Source organism: Danio rerio, chromosome 12, assembly GCF_049306965.1.
Source record: "Danio rerio strain Tuebingen ecotype United States chromosome 12, GRCz12tu, whole genome shotgun sequence".
Lineage (NCBI taxonomy): Eukaryota > Metazoa > Chordata > Actinopteri > Cypriniformes > Danionidae > Danio > Danio rerio.
This window is the reverse complement of record NC_133187.1, coordinates 56,550-80,000: the sequence shown is the minus strand read 5'-3', so window position 1 is coordinate 80,000 and position 23,451 is coordinate 56,550. Positions and strand designations below refer to the sequence as shown.

The following is a 23,451-nucleotide window of genomic DNA, read 5'->3' as shown; positions in this document are numbered from 1 at the left end:
GTTAGCGGCTGCAACTTTGCGCTTGTGTTTGTTTGTTTGTTTGTGTCGACTTTGCAAACGACAGAGAACCGTAAACCTTTGTGTTATTACACGTTAATAAGCTGCAACCCAAATAGCAAAATTCGTTCGGGCCAGTTCCGGTTATATTTTCGCCTGACGGAAACCCTCGGCCTTGCGCGACTCAGTCTTTTTAAACCTTGATATATGAAAAACTTTTCGTATTACATTGGTACTTGATATATGGTATTACAACCATTTGAATTTATGTAACAGCAAACGCAGGCTATGATGTATACACAAAGTGTAGGCACTGCGTTTACCCTTTGGAAAAAAAATGCAAACCTATCCTAAAACGAAAATAATCAAACAAAGGACAGAATAAATAATAATGATGCAGTTTTATTGATTGCAGGAAACAAATAATACTAAAATTTGCTGAAACTATTTTAGTAGTGCACAAGAACATCAATATAAAAACAATAAAACTGTACAATAAAAAGACACACATTTAAAAGAAAAAAATCTGAACTTGCACACATACACAAAAGTTTTTAAAACAACCATGTTTTCCCAATAGACTTGAATTGAAAAATTGTACAAGACACATCCGAAAACAGCTAAATTTTATATAAACCTGAATATACAAACCAATTTAAGATATAGCAAGAAAAAACATCTTACAAATACCTGACATTACCTAAAATATACAAGTCTAAATTGTAAAAATAACTGCTGAATTCTAAAGTAACATCTTGAAACATTTTTTTTATTAAACATTCAAATAATATTGATGAACTAAATATATAAATACAAAATTGCAGAAGTGTAAAGACTTAAAACTCATTTTTATACAAACTTGAATAAGAATAATAAGAAAGCAGAATAAATTGCACAAACAGCAAGGCATGAGTGAGATGATTATATATCTTTATATGTCTGTGCAATTTTATATTTATAATTTTTATTATATTACGTTTATTGAAAATGTGTCCAGATTTGCAAATGTAAGAAACAAATTGCCCAAGTATCAGGGAACATCTTAATACACTTAAAATGTTGTTTAAAAAATAAAATAGTGATGTAGACATTTGACACATTAGCTTTCTCATCTTACTTCCTTCCTCCATCCCATTCAGGAGCAAGTTTTAAAACTCTCGTTTTATGTCCTTTAAACGTGAAACAAACACTGAGAAAAAAAAACCAACAACACATTTTCTTTCGTGCATTTTTGTTGTTTGTTTTGTTTCTAGTCCAAAATGCTCAATCAATACCTATTATGTACACAATTGCAAAACATTAATAAAATGTATTTCTTAAAATGTCTGTAATTTTAGAAACACAGTTAATAAGCATGTTTAAAATCCTACTAGTGTCTGTTGTTCACCATGAAAGTAGTAATGCCTCAGTTACTACAAAAAACAAAAAAGTCACTCCTGACCCCTGTTACTCCCCACCCTTTTACGGTTTTGCTTAGTAAATATTGCACTGCGTCCATGCTATTCGCTATTTATTAGCATTAACTTATTTTAAACAATCAAAGCTGACTATGTATAATAATTTGATGTCGTCGGTGAATGGTACCAGAAAAGTATAAAGAACGCAGGGCGTCGGGATGCATGTTAATGTTTTAACATTACAAATGCATTTACTTTCACTGTTGATCCTTTTATTGAGACGAATAAAATGACATCATTTTTATGCTACATTGGAATAGTATTGTATGTCGACCAAAGTGATGACTATCATGACAATAACAGCAGCAGCAGCAGCAACAACAACAACAACATCAACAACAACAACAATAGTCTCTTCTCTTATGGATCTTGACACTAGAGTATCTGAAAGATTGCATGAAACTAGCCACGTTTCTACTGTCGTGCCTAAAGCAAGCGAGTCAAGGCCAGTTGCGTTTACACTGTAACTTCCGGGGCCTAATCGGGCCGAATCAGGGCTCTCTCGGGGCCAGCGGCCCGCCGAATACCTTTGCCCCAAAGAGGGACAGCTGGGCCTTCGGGGCGGAGTGAGAGGCGGAAACTAGTTTTCGGATCGCACACGAGTACATGCGCCAAACAAAAAAAAACAAATAAAATAAATAAGGGAAAGAAAACATCTGGCCTTATAGGCTAGGGGTCTTTTTGCGTATGGTCACCCTTATGTTTCCCTTTTAAATGCATGGCTGTTGCGTGAAATAATAAAGTTCTATAGACCGCAATAATCTTTATTGTATAAAAAAGCCCTGGTTCGCACAGTGCAAATGCAGCTATTGAAAATGAATCATGCTTAAAATTCAGCTTGACTTCCATTTACAAGCAATGCACATCATTTTAACTTTCTTTTCACCATTTATATGACAAGATGTACTTCTCCGATGAAGAGCTGGACCTTTCCCTGGAGGAAACAGTGGAAGTCAAACTGAAGACGTTGGAAACCTTTGCCATCGAGGAGATCTCCAAGCTACAGGAGGACACCAGGGTCCTCCAGGAAGCAGCAGAGAAAGCAATGGAGGGAGACGTGGCTGCCTTGAAGGCAGACCTGGCCTCGCTTAAAACGCTTGTTGCGGACCAAGAGCAACAGCTGCAGGAACTGAGGGAGAGGCTGGAAAGGAACATTGGGCCTGAAGTCCTAGACATGCCCTCAACTTCGGGAGATGACAACAGCGCGCAGAAAAGGAAAAGAGAAGAGGAAGAGCTTGACGTCCACTTGACGGAGTTTTGGCCCGAGAACCCCGATCCTGATGACATAATGACGCCGAGACAACAGGCGTTTTTCAACTTCATGATGGATCATCTGACAGTTGTTGGTGAGAACAGAACCCCTTTAAATATTAATAAAAAATCTTAACACTTTTTACAAAACAGCAGTAATCGCAAATACATACCTGTTATTTCCAACAGACCCAAGTAACCTGGACAGTCACTTAGAAGATTTGAAGGCGGATGGAGTTACACGGGGAGTGTGGACAGCGGACTTTGTGCCAGACAGCTACCTGAGGAAGAAAATGAAGACGTACATTAAAGAAAGGCACACCAAAATTTTTGAAAAGAGGGAACGCATGAGACTGCAAAAGTTAGTTAAAAAACAAGTTTAGATTTGTTATGTTTTTTAAAAAAATAGTTTAATTTTATTTTGTTCGATTGGGAGTGGGGGGGGAGGGTTGTATGTGTGGGGGTGTTCCTTGGTGTTCAATTTTTTTAATTTTTAAATAGTTATTGTTTTTTTGTGTGGGGGTGTTCTTGGGGGTTACATTTTTTACATTTAAATAACTCAATAAACATTTGTAATTGCTTCAATTATTTTGTTTGTTCTTTTTTTAAAAAATCTCTCTCTCTCTCTCTCTTTCTCTCTCTCTATCTATCTTTAAATTAACAATTTCTTATGGTGTGTAGGGTGTATACATATTTTGCAGCTAGTCTAGATGTCAATTTGTCCTCTCCGAGTACATGGTAAAGTTTTAAATAAAAAATTTCTCTAGTCGTGGTGTATTTGGGGCAAAACAGAAGGAAGTGTGTTTCATCCTCTATTTTGTATGTGTCACACTGTTTACATATTCTCTGCTCTTTAGGAGTCCAGGATTTTTTATGTTTGCCTTTTTCTATTTCTAGATAAACCTTCACCTTCTATTTCTAAAGAATGTGCTTTTATTTTAATTGTTTTAATGATAAATAATTTGCCAACTGTGTGGTTCTATTTAGGGCCGAATAACATTTAAGTTTATTCTGGAGGTTGAATTCAGTTTTCAGTTTCTCATCATAGGTAAACTTTGATGTTTTGTCTATTTGTTTGTGAAGGTTTTGTTTGGGGGACGGGTTCGTTTTTTTTGTTGTTTTTTGTTTGTTTTTTTAGTAGCTCAGATACCAGTGTGTTTAGAGGATGAGACACTGTAGGTTTTTCATTAGCCAGAAGGGCTTTATATTAGACAGACTGGGGGTCAGACTGATGCAGGTGCAGCCAGAACTCAACAGCTCGTTTCTGAATCTCCAACTTTAGCGGGTATAAACCCAGTTCAGCCCTGCAGGCAATGTTAGAGGTGTCTCTGTGGATATGTAATATGTTTTTAGCAAATTCTAATTGTGTTCGTTCAATTAAACTTTTATTCAAATTTTAATACTGGTGCCCAAATTTCACTTCCATATAGTAAGAGATCTGGATGCCCAGGTAAGAGTAACTTCTCTCTCTCTCTCTCTCTCTCTCTCTCTCTCTCTCTCTCTCTCTCTCTCTCTCTCTCTCTCTCTCTCTCTCTCTATGTATACTGGCAACACTGGGATACTAGTCACTGTGAATGGTTTGGTTACTATGACTAACTGGGAACACTATAATAGTTTTATTCACATTTATCATCATGCTTTTTCTACTAATGTTTCTGTGCACTGCCGAGACTGGAATTGAGTATTTATTTATTGTTTTTAAAATCTCTATTAAAAACTACTTTGTTGCCAGAGTGGTGCATTGTGCGGTTTAAATGGGCCGTCACACTTTCATAATTAGATTCAGGCAGATAGCCAAATTTCAACAAGTTTAAAATATAGGAATTGTTTTTGTAACTTATTTTTGAGTAAAGAAATTTTCAGTGTAACACAAATAATGTATATATATATATATATATATATATATATATATATATTTATATAGACAACTTTAAGTCACGTTTAAAAAAATAAAGCTAATGTTATACCAGAGATGTTTACCCTGGGTGCAACCAATAAAATAAATGAAATAAAGTCTTAAAAAAAAGATTTAAAAATAAATAAAAAAATATATACGTGTGTGTGTGTAAGTGTGTGTGTGTATATATATATATATATATATATATATATATATATATATATATATATATATATATATATATATATATATATAAATTATATACATTTCATTATAAATTATAAATATAAATTATATAAATTATAATTATATAAATATATATAGTCTGTTCATCCATCCATCCATCCATGCAGTAAGTGTCCTTTATTGAATCATATCTGTGCAGTTACATATCCCTGATAATAACCCCAACTGGAAATGTTGATTAAATTGCCCCCTCTAGTGTACAAAAGGGGATATGGCATGTGTTCGAAATGGCTAAAAAGTGCAATACCATAGCAGGTTCGAACAGCATAGAGGGCGCTAATTTTCATTTACCTATGTGTTATTAGATATGATGTTTAAAAGAGCAAATTAATATCTGTCTGATACTGTCACAGTGTGTCTGATATTTTTTTCTTCTGGAGAAAGTCTTGTTTTTTTTATTTTGGGGAGAATAAAAGTAGTTTAAAAAAAAAAGATTAAAAAATATTATAAAAAAGATTTTAAAAATAAATTAAAAAATATATACGTGTGTGTGTGTGTGTGTGTGTGTATATATATATATATATATATATATATATATATATATATATATATATATATATATATATATATATATATATATATATATACATGTGTGTATTCACATTTATCATCATGCTTTTTCTACTAATGTTTCTGTGCACTGCCGAGACTGGAATTGAGTATTTATTTATTGTTTTTAAAATCTCTATTAAAAACTACTTTGTTGCCAGAGTGGTGCATTGTGCGGTTTAAATGGGCCGTCACACTTTCATAATTAGATTCAGGCAGATAGCCAAATTTCAACAAGTTTAAAATATAGGAATTGTTTTTGTAACTTATTTTTGAGTAAAGAAATTTTCAGTGTAACACAAATAATGTATATATATATATATATATATATATATATATATATATATATATATATATATTTATATAGACAACTTTAAGTCACGTTTAAAAAAATAAAGCTAATGTTATACCAGAGATGTTTACCCTGGGTGCAACCAATAAAATAAATGAAATAAAGTCTTAAAAAAAAGATTTAAAAATAAATAAAAAAATATATACGTGTGTGTGTGTAAGTGTGTGTGTGTGTATATATATATATATATATATATATATATATATATATATATATATATATATATATATATATATATATATATATATATATATAAATTATATACATTTAATTATAAATTAAAAAATATAAATTATATAAATTATAATTATATAAATATATATAGTCTGTTCATCCATCCATCCATGCAGTAAGTGTCCTTTATTGAATCATATCTGTGCAGTTACATATCCCTGATAATAACCCCAACTGGAAATGTTGATTAAATTGCCCCCTCTAGTGTACAAAAGGGGATATGGCATGTGTTCGAAATGGCTAAAAAGTGCAATACCATAGCAGGTTCGAACAGCATAGAGGGCGCTAATTTTCATTTACCTCTGTGTTTTAATCAGATATGATGTTTAAAAGAGCAAATTAATATCTGTCTGATACTGTCACAGTGTGTCTGATATTTTTTTCTTCTGGAGAAAGTCTTGTTTTTTTTTATTTTGGGGAGAATAAAAGTAGTTTAAAAAAAAAGATTAAAAAATATTATAAAAAAGATTTTAAAAATAAATTAAAAAATATATACGTGTGTGTGTGTGTGTGTGTGTGTATATATATATATATATATATATATATATATATATATATATATATATACATGTGTGTGTGTGTATTTATATATATATATAAATACACACAATTTATATATATATAAATTATATACATTCAATTATAAATTATAAATATTAATTATATAAATATATATAGTCTGTTCATCCATCCATCCATGCAGTAAGTGTCCTTTATTGAATCATATCTGTGCAGTTACATATCCCTGATAATAACCTCCACTGGAAATGTACCGTTTGAATGTAATTTAGGAAAAGCCATCATACTTCAGATAAAAAAATAAAAAAAAACACTTTCATTTCTTTTAAAGTAGTTTATGTAGTTAGATACAGACTATGTGAATACCAACAAAGTTTAATACTAGTAATAAAACACACTATCACTGCTACTAATATATTTAAATAATAGTAGCATAATATGTTAATATACTAAAAAGTTGTACTTTTCCAAGCTCTCCTAGGATGAGGAAAGAAAGAGGGACGAAGAAGCCCTAACTAAAACACAGCTGATACAAACAATCAAAAATAGTTACCAATTTGATTGGTTGCATCAGCTGTGTTCAATTTGGGCGGGATCAAAACTGTGCAGAGCTGCGGCCCTCTATAAATTGAGCTTGAGACCCGAGCCAGAGATGAATCCTTTTAGAAGATGTGCTGATGGAGAAATACTGGTTGTCTGACTAATGCTGTTTCACACTTCTCTTCTTGCAGGAACTGAGGGAAAGGCATGTAACAGGAACAGTGAGGATGAAGTGCAAGAGATGGCTGCCACCTACGACCACCTATTCAATTTTTGCTTAGCTTCATGATGTAACATCTGATCAGTCAAAGGTGAGACCTGAACCAATTTACACCTTACTCAAAATGGTGGTCAGTTGCTAAACACAAATACCTGTTATTTCCATCAGACCTAAGTAACCTTGAGGGATGTGTCCATGGCTAAGGCGGAAGGAGATGTGATGACAGAAGACCGTGTGTGTCAGAATTCTAGCTAAATTAAATAAAATAAAAAAAACTAAATTATACACTAAATGAGGACTCAGAACCCCTGAAACGCATAAATAACCGCCCCAATCACACCAAATATACAAAACAGGTTGACCTAAACTTTTCACATTTTCCACTAAATTCTGAAGTCTTTCCAGTTTTTTTTTTTTTTTTTTTTTTGCACGAGACTTCCTACCAGCACAACAAAAACTGTTTCTCAAGACAACTGCCTACTGCAACTTTAACAATTATTGTTTTCAAAATTGTTTTGTCCTCTTTTTAAAATCTCTCTCTCTCTCTCTCTCTCTCTCTCTCTCTCTCTCTCTCTCTCTCTCTCTCTCAGGGGATGACTTCAACTTCAGGGGATGACTTCAACTTCAGGGGGTTACAAAGAGAGAGATGAGGGAGCTTGACAGCCTCTTGAAGTAGTTTTGGACTGAGAAGACTGATCCTGATGGCAGAATGAATGAGACAGCAGGCGTTTTTTAACTTCATCATGGACTATTTGCTCTATATTGGTGAGAACTGAACCCCTTTACGTAACACTTTTTACAAAACAGTATAATCGCAAAACGCATACCTGTTCTTTCCACCAGACCCAAGTAACCTGGAGAGTGACGCATCCCTATTGAAGGCGGAAGGAGTTAGACTGGCTGTGTGGACAGCTCTGTGTGCCAGACAGCTACCTGAGACAAAAGAAGATTTACATCAAAGAAAGGCACAAAATTTTGCAAAACAGGGAACGTATGAGACTTCAAAATTTAGGTACAAAAAAATCGTCAAAGGTTTACATGTTTTGTGTATTTGGTGTGATTGTGTGTTGGGGCGTTCTGAGAGGTCTTGAGTTTTTTTTTTTTTTTTAATTTATTTTTTTTTTTTTTAAACATTTAAAATATTTCGAATTGAGAAAACGACAAGCTGAGGGTGTGTTGTGTTTTTCAGGGGTTCTGAGCAGCACTAGTACACTGAAAAGTGTTTAATGCTGAACTGTTGCAAACAATTTACTTGTGTTGAATTTAAACAAACAAATTAAACTTAATAATGTTCAACTTAATTTGTCTGTTTAAATTCGGGCTAAATTGTTTACAACCACTTAACGTAAAAAAAGTTAAAGGAATCATCTTTGAATATAATTTTCAGTGTAAGAATGAAACTTAATAAATATTTATAATTGTTCTAAATATTGTCTTTGTAGTTCTTCTTCTTCTCTTTTTCTTTTTAAATCTCCATGTATACTTTAAACACTGGGATACTAGTCACTGTGAATGGTTTGGTTACCATGATTAACTGGGAACACTGTTGCCAGTTAATTTGACTGTCCAGTTAACAGAGCGGTCACTAACTGGGAGCTGCTTGCTGTCATGTACTGTAGTGTTAATACTGCAAACACAATTTTGTGTGTATGTAATTTTATTAACATTTTTATCATCATGCTTTTTCTATTAAAGTTTCTGTGCACTGCTGAGAGTGGAATTGAGTATTTATTTATTGTTTTTAAAATCTGTATTAAACTACTTTGTTGCCAGAATGATGCATTGTGCAGTTTAGATGATCGGTCACACTTTCATGTTTAGATTCAGGCAGAGACTCTGTGCAAGTGTGTTTAATGTCTAAATCATGGCTCACCAACCTTTTTCCATTTATTTATTTATATATATATATCTTCGTGAGTTTTTTTTTTTTTTTTTTTTTTTAATAATAGATGTGACTTTTTTTTTTTATATATATATATATATATATATATATAAATATATTGCATGCCATTATCTCTCACACACAAAGTGTATCTTACTGAATTTAAAATAAAACAATGCCTTGACACTTGCTGTTTTTGTGATCAGTAATGCCAGTCGATGAGCTGCTGGAAAATGCAACAGTAGAAGTACATAAATGTATCTTCATGTTAAATTAAAATCTTTTCTGTAATTTGCAAGATCAAAACAAACAACAACACCACACCCAGAGCAAATCAGAACGAAGCAACCTTGACCATTCATGACACCCATAGAAGCCTTAGAGAAGCATCAGATGCCTTTACAAAAACAGACATTCCTGCTGCGCAGACAAAGCTGGCTGCTCTAAAGTCGATCATTGCAGACCAGAAGCAAAGAAGTTGAGCTGGATGGCCTCCTGGAGCCATTTTGACCTGAGCAATCAGATCCCATGGAGAGGGTGAATCAAAGGCAGCATATGTGGAGTGGAGAGTAAGCCTTATACAGATGAACCTGTTTGACAACCTAAGAATTTCTCAATCAAAGTCAAGATCACTTGTTAATATTAATAATAAAATAAAAACTAAACTCCTGACAGTACATGGCGTTTTGATTGTTTATCTCGTAAATATATATATATCTTTTTATTTTAGTGTGTGTGTGTGTGTGTTTTGGTTACATGTGACTTTAGTTGCAAATATAGCCAACATGCATGCGCACACACACACACACATACACAAATCTAAAAAAGTCACAAATGCAATCTGCTACTGTGTGAAAATTTGATGTTATTTACAGGTGTGCAGAAAATTAGCATTATCGATCAGCTTCTGCTCAGGGGAAGTAGGGATCATCTGTGGCAGTGTAATTTGTCTCCACATATGCTCAATTCAAAGAAGCAATCCTCAAATCTTTTTTTCAGTTTTCATTTATTTTTGCATGAGGAAACATCTCATCCTTCATCATAATGCCTGTGAGTGTCCAGTCAGCATGCATCATTTGATCAACGTTTCAAAATATATTTTCAAAAAGAAAATCTTTTCCACATTAGCTTCAACAGTACAAAAGGAAAATGCGTCTTTTGGTTTCTTTTTGCACCGTTTGAATCTAATTTAGGAAAAGCCATCATACTTCAGATTACAAAAATAATCAAAAAGAAACAAAAAGAAGCCCTAATTAAAACACAGCTAATCCAAATAATTAAAAATAATTAACAATTTGATTGGTGGCATCAGCTGTGTTCAATTTAGGCGGGAGCAAAACTGTGCATAGCTGCGGCCTTCTATAAATTGAGTTTGAGACCCGAGCCAGAGATTAATGCTTTTAGAAGATGTGCTGATGGAGAAATACTGGTTGTCTGACTAATGCTGGTTCTCGCTTGTCTTCTTGCAGGAACTGAGGGACAGGCATGTGAGGCTGAAGTGCAAGAGATGGCTGCCACCTACGACCACCACCTATTCAGTTTTTCCTTAACTTCATGATGCAATGTCTGATCAGTCAAAAGGTGAGACCTGAACCACTTTACACCATAACATTTCCACAAAATGGTGGTCAGTTGCTAAACACAAATACCTGTTATTTCCATCAGACCTAAGTAACCTTGAGGGATGTGTCCATGGCTAAGGCGGAAGGAGATGTCATGACAGAGGACTGTGTGTGTCGGAATTCTAGCTGAATAAAAAAAATACTAAATTATACACTAAATGAGGACTCAGAACCCCTGAAACGCATCAACAACTGCCCCAATCACACCAAATGTACAAAACGGGTTGAACTTTATTTGCATGACAAATAGAACCAGAAATTCTTTTATAATGGTGGCCATTAGGTCATTAAATGAATCCAGGGGTGAGGGGGATGTTTCTATATACTGATATATATATATATATATATATATATATATATATATATATATATATATATATATATATATATATATATATATATATATATATATATGGATGTCGTGTAGTAATTTTTTTTTTTTTTTTGTTTTTTTTAAATGTGTACATGGAACTTCGCCTGTTATGGTACCTTGTTGCAATTTTTAGTTTCCCTAACGGGATAATAAAGCTGAGTCTGAGTCTAAACTTTTTTTTTTCCCAATATTTTTGCATGATTTTCCACTAAATTCTGAAGTCTTTCCAGTTCTCCTTTCTGCAAGAGTTTTTGCTGTGGTGGTAGGAAGTCTGTTTCTAAAGACAATCGCCTACTGCAACTTTAATAAACTGTTTTTTTTTTTTTTTTTTTTTTTTTTTTTTTTTTAATCTCTCTCTCTCCTTCTGTCTCAAGAGATGCGTCAACTTTAGGGGATGACACCACGCTTAAAAGAGGTGAGAAAATGAGAAACAGCTTGACCGCTTCTTGAAGTTCTTTTGGTCTGATAAGACTGATCCTGAAGATCTACTTATCTGATGAAGAGCTGGACCTTTCCCTTGAGGAAACAGTGGAAGTCAAACTTAAGACATTGGAAACCTTTGCTGCAGGAACTGAGGGAGAGGCTGGAAAGGAACAGTGGGGCTGAAGGCAAGGCTTTTTTTTTTTTTTTTTTTTTCTTTTTTTTTTTTTTTAAAAATGACAATCTGCTCGTTACTGGTAAGAACTGAACCCCTTTAAATCCTAACAAGTTTTATGAAACGGTAGTAATTGCAAAACAAATACCTGTTATTTCCACCAGACCCAGGTAACCTGGAGAGTGACTCATCCCTATTGAAGGCGGAAGGAGTTAGGCGAGCTGTGTGGACAGGACTGTGCCAGACAGGTACCTGAGACAAAAATTAAGATTTACATCAAAGAAAGGCACAGCAGGATTTTGCAGAACAGAACCTATGAGACTTCAGAATTTAGTTTAAAAAAAATTGTAAAAGGTTTACATGTTTTGTGTATTTGGTGTGATTTATGTGTGTTGGGTGTTCTGAGAGGCCTTGAGTTTTTTTTTTTTTTTTTTTTTTTTTTTTTTAAAAGTAGTTTGAATTGAGAACGACAAGCTGAGGATGTGTTTCAGGGGTTTTGAGTCCTTATTTTTAAACATTTGAAATGGTTCGGATTGAGAAACGAGCTTAAAATGGCAGCACTAAGTGTTGCATTCAGAACTGTTGCAAACTATTTATTTGTGTTGAATTTAAACAAATTAAATTTTAATAATGTTCCACTTATTTTGTTTAAATTCAGCCTAAATTGTTTACAACCACTTGACGTAATTTTTTTTTTTTTTTTTTTTTTTTTTTTTTTTTAAATCCATTGCATCTTTGACATTTTTTTCCAGTGTAAGAATGAAACCTAATAAACATTTTATAATTGTTCTAAATGCTGTGTTTGTTCTTTTATTTACTTTTTAAAAATCTCTCTCTATACTTTGAACACTGGGATACTATTCACTGTGAATGGTTTAATTCCGTATTTGTCAAAGTGGCTCTGATGTGACAGTCTGTGAGTAAAAGGGTTTATCATTGATAACTTGTCAAATGAGTCCCTCTGGTGGACAAAAAAAGGAACTGTGATGAAATTGAAGATCAATAATAAAATCCAAGGATAGATGTACAAAACGATAATAAAATGAACAAATTAATTGTTTATTTAATAAAATAAAACTAATTAATTAATATAAATATATGAAATATTTGCCTATATTTATACAACCTTAGTAAAAGCACTCTGTCAGTTGGGTCTGAACGTTTCAAAGATTGTCCACAAGAGGGCAGCACGTCATTTGCTATGTTGTGATAGCTTCATAGAGATTTTACAATATATATATATATATACACACATAATGTATCTTGCTGCATTTAAAACAAAACAAGGCTTTGACACCACTTGCTGTTTTTGTGATCAGTAATTGCAGTTGATGAGCTGTTGGAAAATGCAACAGCAGAAGTAAATAAATAAATAAATGCATCTTCATGTTAAATTAAAATCTTTTCTGCATTTTTCAGGATCAAAACAAACAACAACACTCAGAGCAACTCAATTCAAAGTCAAGTTCACACGGTAATATTAATAAAATCAAAACCCAACTCCTGACAGTACATGGCGTTTTGTTTGTTTATCTTGTAAATATTTTTTCATTTTAGTGTGTGCGTGTTTTCTTTACATGTGACTTTAGTCGCAAATATAGCCAACATGCACACACAGCCATACAAATCTAAAAAAAGTCACAAATGCAATCTGCTACTGTGTAAAACTTTTATGTTATTTACAGGTGTGCAGAAAATTAGCATTATCGATCAGCTTCTGCTCAGGGGAAGTAGGGATCATCTGTGGCAGTGTAATTTGTCTCCACATATGCTCAATTCAAAGAAGCAATCCTCAAATCTTTTTTTCAGTTTTCATTTATTTTTGCATGAGGAAACATCTCATCCTTCATCATAATGCCTGTGAGTGTCCAGTCAGCATGCATCATTTGATCAACGTTTCAAAATATATTTTCAAAAAGAAAATCTTTTCCACATTAGCTTCAACAGTACAAAAGGAAAATGCGTCTTTTGGTTTCTTTTTGCACCATTTGAATCTAATTTAGGAAAAGCCATCATACTTCAGATTACAAAAATAATCAAAAAGAAACAAAAAGAAGCCCTAATTAAAACACAGCTAATCCAAATAATTAAAAATAATTAAAAATAATTAACAATTTGATTGGTGGCATCAGCTGTGTTCAATTTGGGCGGGAGCAAAACTGTGCAGAGCTGCGGCCCTCTATAAATTGAGTTTGAGACCCGAGCCAGAGATTAATGCTTTTAGAAGATGTGCTGATGGAGAAATACTGGTTGTCTGACTAATGCTGGTTCTCGCTTGTCTTCTTGCAGGAACTGAGGGACAGGCATGTGAGGCTGAAGTGCAAGAGATGGCTGCCACCTACGACCACCACCTATTCAGTTTTTCCTTAACTTCATGATGCAATGTCTGATCAGTCAAAAGGTGAGACCTGAACCACTTTACACCATAACATTTCCACAAAATGGTGGTCAGTTGCTAAACACAAATACCTGTTATTTCCATCAGACCTAAGTAACCTTGAGGGATGTGTCCATGGCTAAGGCGGAAGGAGATGTCATGACAGAGGACTGTGTGTGTCGGAATTCTAGCTGAATAAAAAAATACTAAATTATACACTAAATGAGGACTCAGAACCCCTGAAACGCATCAACAACTGCCCCAATCACACCAAATGTACAAAACGGGTTGAACTTTATTTGCATGACAAATAGAACCAGAAATTCTTTTATAATGGTGGCCATTAGGTCATTAAATGAATCCAGGGGTGAGGGGGATGTTTCTATATACTGATATATATATATATATATATATATATATATATATATATATATATATATATATATATATATATATGGATGTCGTGTAGTAGTTTTTTTTTTTGTTTTGTTTTTTTTAAATGTGTACATGGAACTTCGCCTGTTATGGTACCTTGTTGCAATTTTTAGTTTCCCTAACGGGATAATAAAGCTGAGTCTGAGTCTAAACTTTTTTTTTTCCCAATATTTTTGCATGATTTTCCACTAAATTCTGAAGTCTTTCCAGTTCTCCTTTCTGCAAGAGTTTTTGCTGTGGTGGTAGGAAGTCTGTTTCTAAAGACAATCGCCTACTGCAACTTTAATAAACTGTTGATTTTTTTTTTTTTTTTTTTTTTTTTTTTTCAATTATGTTTGTGTTTTTTTTTTTTTTTAATCTCTCTCTCTCTCTCTCTCTCTCTCTCTCCTTCTCTCTCAAGAGATGCCTTCAACTTTATGGGATGACACCACGCTTAAAAGAGATGAGAAAATGAGAAACAGCTTGACCGCTTCTTGAAGTTCTTTTGGTCTGACAAGACTGATCCTGAGGATCTACTTATCTGATGAAGAGCTGGACCTTTCCCTTGGGGAAACAGTGGAAGTCAAACTTAAGACATTGGAAACCTTTGCCGTCGAGGAGCTCTCCAAGCTACAGCAGGACACCAGGGTTCTCCAGGAAGCAGCAGAGAAAGCAATGGACGGAGATGTGGCTGCCTTGAAGGCAGAGCTGGCCTCGCTTAAAACGCTTGTTGCGGACCAAGAGCAACAGCTGCAGGAACTGAGGGAGAGGCTGGAAAGGAACAGTGGGGCTGAAGGCAAGGCTTTTTTTTTTTTTTTTTTTTTTTTTTTTTTTTTTTTAAAATGACAATCTGCTCGTTACTGGTAAGAACTGAACCCCTTTAAATCTTAACAAGTTTTATGAAACGGTAGTAATTGCAAAACAAATACCTGTTATTTCCACCAGACCCAGGTAACCTGGGGAGTGACTCATCCCTATTGAAGGCGGAAGGAGTTAGGCGAGCTGTGTGGACAGGACTGTGCCAGACAGGTACCTGAGACAAAAATTAAGATTTACATCAAAGAAAGGCACAGCAGGATTTTGCAGAACAGAACCTATGAGACTTCAGAATTTAGTTTAAAAAAAAATTGTAAAAGGTTTACATGTTTTGTGTATTTGGTGTGATTTATGTGTGTTGGGTGTTCTGAGAGGCCTTGAGGTTTTTTTTTTTTTTTTTTTTTTTTTTTAAAGTAGTTTGAATTGAGAACGACAAGCTGAGGATGTGTTTTAGGGGTTTTGAGTCCTTATTTTTAAACATTTGAAATAGTTCGGATTGAGAAACGAGCTTAAAATGGCAGCACTAAGTGTTGCATTCAGAACTGTTGCAAACTATTTATTTGTGTTGAATTTAAACAAATTAAATTTTAATAATATTCCACTTATTTTGTTTAAATTCAGCCTAAATTGTTTACAACCACTTGACGTAATTTTTTTTTTTTTTTTTTTTTAAATCCATTGCATCTTTGAAATTTTTTTCCAGTGTAAGAATGAAACCTAATAAACATTTTATAATTGTTCTAAATGCTGTGTTTGTTCTTTTATTTACTTTTTAAAAATCTCTCTCTATACTTTGAACACTGGGATACTATTCACTGTGAATGGTTTAATTCCGTATTTGTCAAAGTGGCTCTGATGTGACAGTCTGTGAGTAAAAGGGTTTATCATTGATAACTTGTCAAATGAGTCCCTCTGGTGGACAAAAAAAGGAACTGTGATGAAATTGAAGATCAATAATAAAATCCAAGGATAGATGTACAAAACGATAATAAAATGAACAAATTAATTGTTTATTTAATAAAATAAAACTAATTAATTAATATAAATATATGAAATATTTGCCTATATTTATACAACCTTAGTAAAAGCACTCTGTCAGTTGGGTCTGAACGTTTCAAAGATTGTCCACAAGAGGGCAGCACGTCATTTGCTATGTTGTGATAGCTTCATAGAGATTTTACAATATATATATATATACACACATAATGTATCTTGCTGCATTTAAAACAAAACAAGGCTTTGACACCACTTGCTGTTTTTGTGATCAGTAATTGCAGTTGATGAGCTGTTGGAAAATGCAACAGCAGAAGTAAATAAATAAATAAATGCATCTTCATGTTAAATTAAAATCTTTTCTGCATTTTTCAGGATCAAAACAAACAACAACACTCAGAGCAACTCAATTCAAAGTCAAGATCACACGGTAATATTAATAAAATCAAAACCCAACTCCTGACAGTACATGGCGTTTTGTTTGTTTATCTTGTAAATATTTTTTCATTTTAGTGTGTGCGTGTTTTCTTTACATGTGACTTTAGTCGCAAATATAGCCAACATGCACATACAGACATACAAATCTAAAAAAAGTCTGCTACTGTGTAAAACTTTTATGTTATTTACAGGTGTGCAGAAAATTAGCATTATCGATCAGCTTCTGCTCAGGGGAAGTAGGGATCATCTGTGGCAGTGTAATTTGTCTCCACATATGCTCAATTCAAAGAAGCAATCCTCAAATCTTTTTTTCAGTTTTCATTTATTTTTATTTTTGCATGAGGAAACATCTCATCCTTCATCATAATGCCTGTGAGTGTCCAGTCAGCATGCATCATTTGATCAACGTTTCAAAATATATTTTCAAAAAGAAAATCTTTTCCACATTAGCTTCAACAGTACAAAAGGAAAATGCGTCTTTTGGTTTCTTTTTGCAACGTTTGAATCTAATTTAGGAAAAGCCATCATACTTCAGATTACAAAAACAATAAACATATAAATCAAATAATATACTAGTGAATACTAAAAAAAAGTTAATTCTAGTTATAAAACATACTACCACTGCTACTAATATATTTAAATATTAGTAGCACAATATGTTAATATACTAAAAGGTTGTACTTTTCCAAGCTCCCCTAGAATAAAGAAAGAAAGAGGGACGAAGAAGCCCTAATTAAAACACAGCTGATCCAAATAATTAAAAATAGTTAACAATTTGATTGGTGGCATCAGCTGTGTTCAATTTGGGCGGGAGCAAAACTGTGCAGAGCTGCGGCCTTCTATAAATTGAGTTTGAGACCCGAGCCAGAGATTAATGCTTTTAGAAGATGTGCTGATGGAGAAATACTGGTTGTCTGACTAATGCTGGTTCTCGCTTGTCTTCTTGCAGGAACTGAGGGACAGGCATGTGAGGCTGAAGTGCAAGAGATGGCTGCCACCTACGACCACCACCTATTCAGTTTTTCCTTAACTTCATGATGCAATGTCTGATCAGTCAAAAGGTGAGACCTCAACCACTTTACAATTAACACTCTTAATATGGCGGTCAATTGCTAAACACGAATGCCTGTTATTTCCATCAGACCTAAGAGGGATGCGTCCATGGTGAAGGTGGAAGGAGATGTGATGATGGGACTGTGTGTCAGAATTCTAGCTGAATTAAAAAAAAAAATACTAAATTATACACTAAATGAGGACTCAGAACCCCTGAAATGCTTCAACTACTGCCCCAATCACACCAAATGTACAAAACTGGTTGATGTAAACTTTTTTTTTTTTTCTTTTCAGATTTTCCACTAAATTCTGAAGTCTTTCTAGTTCTCTTTTCTGCAAGAGACTTCCTACTACTGCAACTTTTATAAACTGTTATAATTTTTTAAAATTATGTTTGTGCCTTTTTTTTTTTTTTTTTTTTTTTTTTTTTTTTTAAATCTCTCCCTCTCTCTCGAGATGCCTTCAACTTCAGGGGATGACACCATGCTTTAAAAGAGATAAAAAATGAGAAACAGCTTGACCGCTTCTTGAAGTCCTTTGATCTGAGAATACTGATCCTGACGATCTAGGCTGTACTTCATGATGGACAATCTGCTTGCTATTGGTGAGAACTGAACCCCTTTAAATCTTTTTTTTTTTTTTTTTTTTTTACAAAACGGTACTTCTTGCTAAACAAATACCTGTTATTTCCACCAGACCCAAGTAACCTGGAGAGTGACTCATCCCTATTGAAGGCGGAAGGAGTTAGGCGAGCTGTGTGGACAGGACTGTGCCAGACAGGTACCTGAGACAAAAAAAAATTAAGATTTACATCAAAGAAAGGCACAGCAGGATTTTGCAGAACAGAACCTATGAGACTTCAGAATTTAGTTTAAAAAATTGTAAAAGGTTTACATGTTTTGTGTATTTGGTGTGATGTGTGTTGGGGTGTTCTGAGAGGCCTTGAGTTAAGTGTTGCATTCAGAACTGTTGCAAACTATTTATTTGTGTTGAATTTAAACAAATTAAATTTTAATAATGTTCCACTTTTGTTTTAAATTCAGCCTAAATTGTTTACAACCACTTGACGTAAAATAAAAAATTGTAAATCCATTGCATCTTTGAAATTTTTTTTATTTTTTTTTCCAGTGTAAGAATGAAACCTAATAAACATTTTATAATTGTTCTAAATGCTTTGTTTGTTCTCTTTATTTACTTTGTAAAAATCTCTCTATACTTTGAACACTGGGAAACTAGTCACTGTGAATGGTTTGGTTACCATGATTAACTGGGAACACTGTTGCCAGTTAAAGTGTCCAGTTAACGGAGCAGTCACCAACGGTCAACTGCTTGCCGTCACATACTGTAGTGTTAATACTCGCAGCATAATACTGCAAACACAATTGCATATCATATATACATGCATACAAGTTTTATTCACATTTATCATTACGCTTTTTCTATTAATGTTCCTGTGCACTGCTGAGACTGGAATTGAGTATTAAACTTTTGTTGCCAGAGTGGTGCATTGTGCAGTTTACAGGGACTGTCACACTTTCATGTTTATATTCAGGCAGAGAGTCTGGGCAAGTGTGTTAATGTCTAAATCATGGCTCACCAACCTTTTTTTATTTTTTTTTTATTATTTTTTTTTTTTTAGAATAAACCAACTGTTTAATAAAATAAAACAAATTACTTAATAAAAAATATATAAATGGTTACATATGTTTATACTATATTAGTAAAAGCACTCTGCCAATTGGGTCTGAACGTTTCAAAGATTGTCCACAAAACGGCAGCACATTTTGTATGTATATATTTAATTCATCTTCGTGAGGTTTTTCATAGTGTGTTTTTTTTCTTTTTTCTTTTTTCTATAACTATTGCATGCCATTGTCACACACACTGTATCTTGCTGCATTTAAAATAAAAACAAGGTCTTGACACTAGCTGTTTTTGTGATCAATCATACCAGTTGATGAGCTGTTGGAAAAAGCAACAGTAGAAATAAAAAAATGCATTTTCATGTTAAATTAAAACCTTTTCTGTATTTTGCAAACACAACTTTCAATTTTTTTTAATTTGTTTATGTTGATATATATATATATATATATATATATATATATATATATATATATATATATACAGCCTAAGTGAATACTAACAAATGTTAATACTAGTAATTAAAATACATACTCCCACTGCTACTAATATATTTAAATAATAGTAGCATAATATATTAATGAACTTAAAAGTTGTACTTTTCCAAGCTCTACCAGGATGAGGAAAGAAAGAGGGACGAAGAAGCCCTAATTAAACACAGCTAATCCAAATAATTAAAAATGGTTAACAATTTGATTGGATTCATCAGCTGTGTTAAATTTGGGCGGGGGCAAAACTGTGCAGAGCTGCGGCCTTCTATAAATTGAGTTTGAGACCCGAGCCAGAGATGAATCCTTTTATAAGATGTGCTGGTGGTGATATACTGGTTGTCTGGCTTATGCTGGTTCTCGCTTGTCTTCTTGCAGGAACTGAGGGACAGGCATGTGACAGGAACAGTGAGGATGAAGTGCAAAAGATGGCTGCCACCTACGACCACCTATTAAAGTTTTGCTCAACTTCATGATGCAACATCTGATCAGTCAAAAGGTGAGACCTGAACCAATTTACACCCTAACACTGTCTCAAAATGGTGGTCAGTTGCTAAACACAAATACCTGTTATTTCCATCAGACCTAAGAGGGATGCATCCATGGTGAAGTCGGAAGGAGATGTGTGGACGAAGGACTGTGTGTGTTTGTCAGAAGTCTAGCTGAAAAAAACATAAAAATTCAATTATACACTAAATTAAGACTCAGAACCCCTGAAATGCATTAAAAAAAAACCATCACACCAAATATACAAAACAAGTTGACCTTATAAACTTTTTATATTTTCCACTAAATTCTAACGTCTTTCCAGTTCTCTATTCTGCAAGATACTTCCTACCAGCACAACAAAAACTGTTTCTGAAGGCAATCGCTTACTGCACCTTTAATAAACAATTATAATTCTTACAACAGGACACCAGGGTGCTACAGGAAGCAGCAGAGAACGCAATGGACGGATGTGGCAGAGCTGACCTTGCTTAAAACGCTTGTTGCGGACCAAGGGCAACAGCTGCAGGGACTGAGGGAGAGGCTGGAAAGGAACAGTGGGGCTGAAGTCCAGCCTTTTTTTTTTTTTTTTTTTTTAAACTTCATGATGGACAATCTGCTTGTTACTGGTGAGAACTGAACCCCTCTTTACATATTAACATTTTTTTTTATTTTATTTTTTACAAAACTCTAGTAATCACAAAACAAATACCTGTTATTTCTACCAGAAGTAACCTGGAGAGAGTGACGCATCCCTATTGAAGGCGTAAGGAGTTCGATGGGCATGTGTGGACCGAGGACTGTGTGCCAGACAGGTACCTGAGACAAAGAAATGAAGATTTGCATCAAAGGCACAGCAGAATTTTGCAAAACAGGGAACGTACGAGACTGCAGAATTTGGTGAAAAAAAAATGGTAAAAGTTCTACTTGTTTTGTGTATTTGGTTTGATTGTGTGTTGGTGTTCTGAGGTGTCTTTAAAACAAAAAAAAAACATTTAAAGTGGTTCGAATTGAGAAAACGACAACCTGACGGTGTGATGTGTTTCAGGGGTTGTGAGGTTTTGAGTCTTTTTTTTTTTTTTTTTTTTTTTTTTTTTGTTGAATTTAAACAAACAAATTAAACTTTAATAATGTTCAACTTAATTTGTCTGTTTAAATTCAGTCTAAATTGTTTACAACCACTTAACGTAAAAATTTGTTAATCCAAGGAATCATCTTTGAATAATTTTTCAGTGTAAAAATGGAAATTAATAAATTTATACTCGTTCTGAATACTGTGTGTGTTCTTTTATTTTTTTTAAATCTCTCTCCCTCTCTCTCAATATACAATATCAAAATACAATAACCACAAATAAAGAGAAACTTATCAAAGACGCAATCATTAAGAAAAAAGATTAACATGAGCTTTAAGAAACCTATTATTCTTATAAATAGGCTTAAAAGACTCGATATTGTTCGAAATTTCAACAAGTATTAAATATAGGAATTGTTTTTGTAACTTATTTGAGTAAAGACATTTTCAGTGTAACACAAATGTACAACAAGATCGAGAGCAGACTCGAGAAATACAGATGTGTGTGTGTGTGTGTGTATATTACAGACAACTTTAAATCACGTTTAAATAAATAAAGATAATGTTATACCAGAGATGTTTAACCTGGGTCCAACCAATAGAAAGAGTGAAATAAAGTCTCTTCATTTATATGGCAGAATGTACAAACATTAGATATTATTTTCTCAACTGAATCGACAACCGGAAGGATCAATCCATTCGTCTACATTTAAGCTACGTACCTGTAGATCCGTAGATGAAGAGGCGCCCTCTGGTGTACCTAGGGTGATAATGGTCTGTGTTCGAACTGGCTAAAATCTGCAATGACGTTAGCCCTTTTGAACATTACAGGGGGTGCTAAACTGCGGTTTTCTCTGTGTTATTATCTATGATGTTTAACAGAGTAAATGAATGTTCACAGTATGTCAGATAAGGTTTTTTTCTTCTGCATATCTTATTTGTTTTATTTGGGCAGTAATAAAAGCAGTTTTAAATAAATAATATTTTAAAATTAATTTTAAGGTCACTAATTATCTCCTATGAGCAATATATATTTTTTCAATGGTCTCCAGAACAAACCATCGTTATACAATAACTTGAGTAATTACCCTGACCTGCCTAGTTACCCTAATTAACCTGGTGAAGAATTTACATGTCACTTTAAGCTATCTATCTATCTATCTATCTATCTATCTATCTATCTATCTATCTATCTATCTATCTATCTATCTGTCTATCTGTCTGTCTGTCTGTCTGTCTGTCTGTCTGTCTGTCTGTCTATCTATCTATCTATCATACACACATGACCCTTGACCTATAACCTAAACAACAAAAAACTGTCAATCGTGTCGTTGCACATATTATTCATATTTTATTTCCCACCTATAAGAAATAAATTGATACCATCTTTATATTTAATGTCAGCATAAAGGTTTGATTCAGTATTTGTCAGAAAGTGGCTCAGATGTGACAGTCTATGATTAAGAGGGTTTAGCATTGATAACTTGTCAGATGAGTCCCTCTGGTGGACAAAAAAAGGAACTGTGATGAAATTGAAGATCAATAATAAAATCCACGGATAGATGTACAAAACAATAATAAAATAAACAAAATACTTGTTAAATGAATAAAATAAAACACTTTAATTAATAAAAATACATAAATAGTTGCATATTGTTATTCAACATTAGTAAAAGCACTCTGCAAGTTGGGTGTGAACGTTTCAAAGTCTGTCCACAAGAGGGCAGCGCGTCTTTTGTTATGTTGTGATCGCTTTATAGAGATTTTACAATAATTATATAAAAAGACTTGATGGACAAACAGGCTGCCATAGAACTCCGCGGCATCTTTGAGTCTTAAATAAAAGGCACTCGTTCTTTGCTCTGAGGACTTATACCATAAGATGAAAAGTGCTACAGTTGATTGACTGTATTTAAAGGGCGCTTTAAAGCCCCGCCTT

At 33.7% G+C, this 23,451-nt stretch overlaps 1 protein-coding gene, 2 long non-coding RNA genes and 1 other non-coding gene across 4 annotated transcripts in view; 3 read left to right on the top strand and 1 right to left on the bottom strand.

The window, feature by feature from the left end:
- Window positions 1-3,290, top strand: part of LOC141376723 (uncharacterized) — a 3,695-nt gene extending 405 nt beyond the window's left edge. Inside the window, exons 2-3 of the mRNA XM_073917939.1 lie at window positions 2,356-2,800; window positions 2,895-3,290. Coding sequence (XP_073774040.1) covers window positions 2,356-2,800; window positions 2,895-3,088 — 639 coding nt within the window. The 3' untranslated portion in view covers window positions 3,089-3,290. The remainder of the gene's footprint in view (window positions 1-2,355; window positions 2,801-2,894) is intronic.
- Window positions 3,291-7,000: 3,710 nt separating this feature from the next.
- On the bottom strand, window positions 7,001-7,110 carry mir2189 (microRNA mir-2189). Its single transcript, NR_039380.1, has one exon. It is a non-coding gene; the product is annotated as a microRNA mir-2189 (primary transcript).
- Window positions 7,111-7,153: 43 nt separating this feature from the next.
- On the top strand, window positions 7,154-8,971 carry LOC141376728 (uncharacterized). The gene is made up of 3 exons (XR_012387729.1): window positions 7,154-7,353; window positions 7,431-8,027; window positions 8,106-8,971. It is a non-coding gene; the product is annotated as an uncharacterized lncRNA (long non-coding RNA).
- A 9,327-nt stretch (window positions 8,972-18,298) lies between these two features.
- LOC141376726 (uncharacterized) lies at window positions 18,299-18,610 on the top strand. The gene is made up of 2 exons (XR_012387727.1): window positions 18,299-18,429; window positions 18,522-18,610. It is a non-coding gene; the product is annotated as an uncharacterized lncRNA (long non-coding RNA).
- Window positions 18,611-23,451: the final 4,841 nt, after the last annotated feature.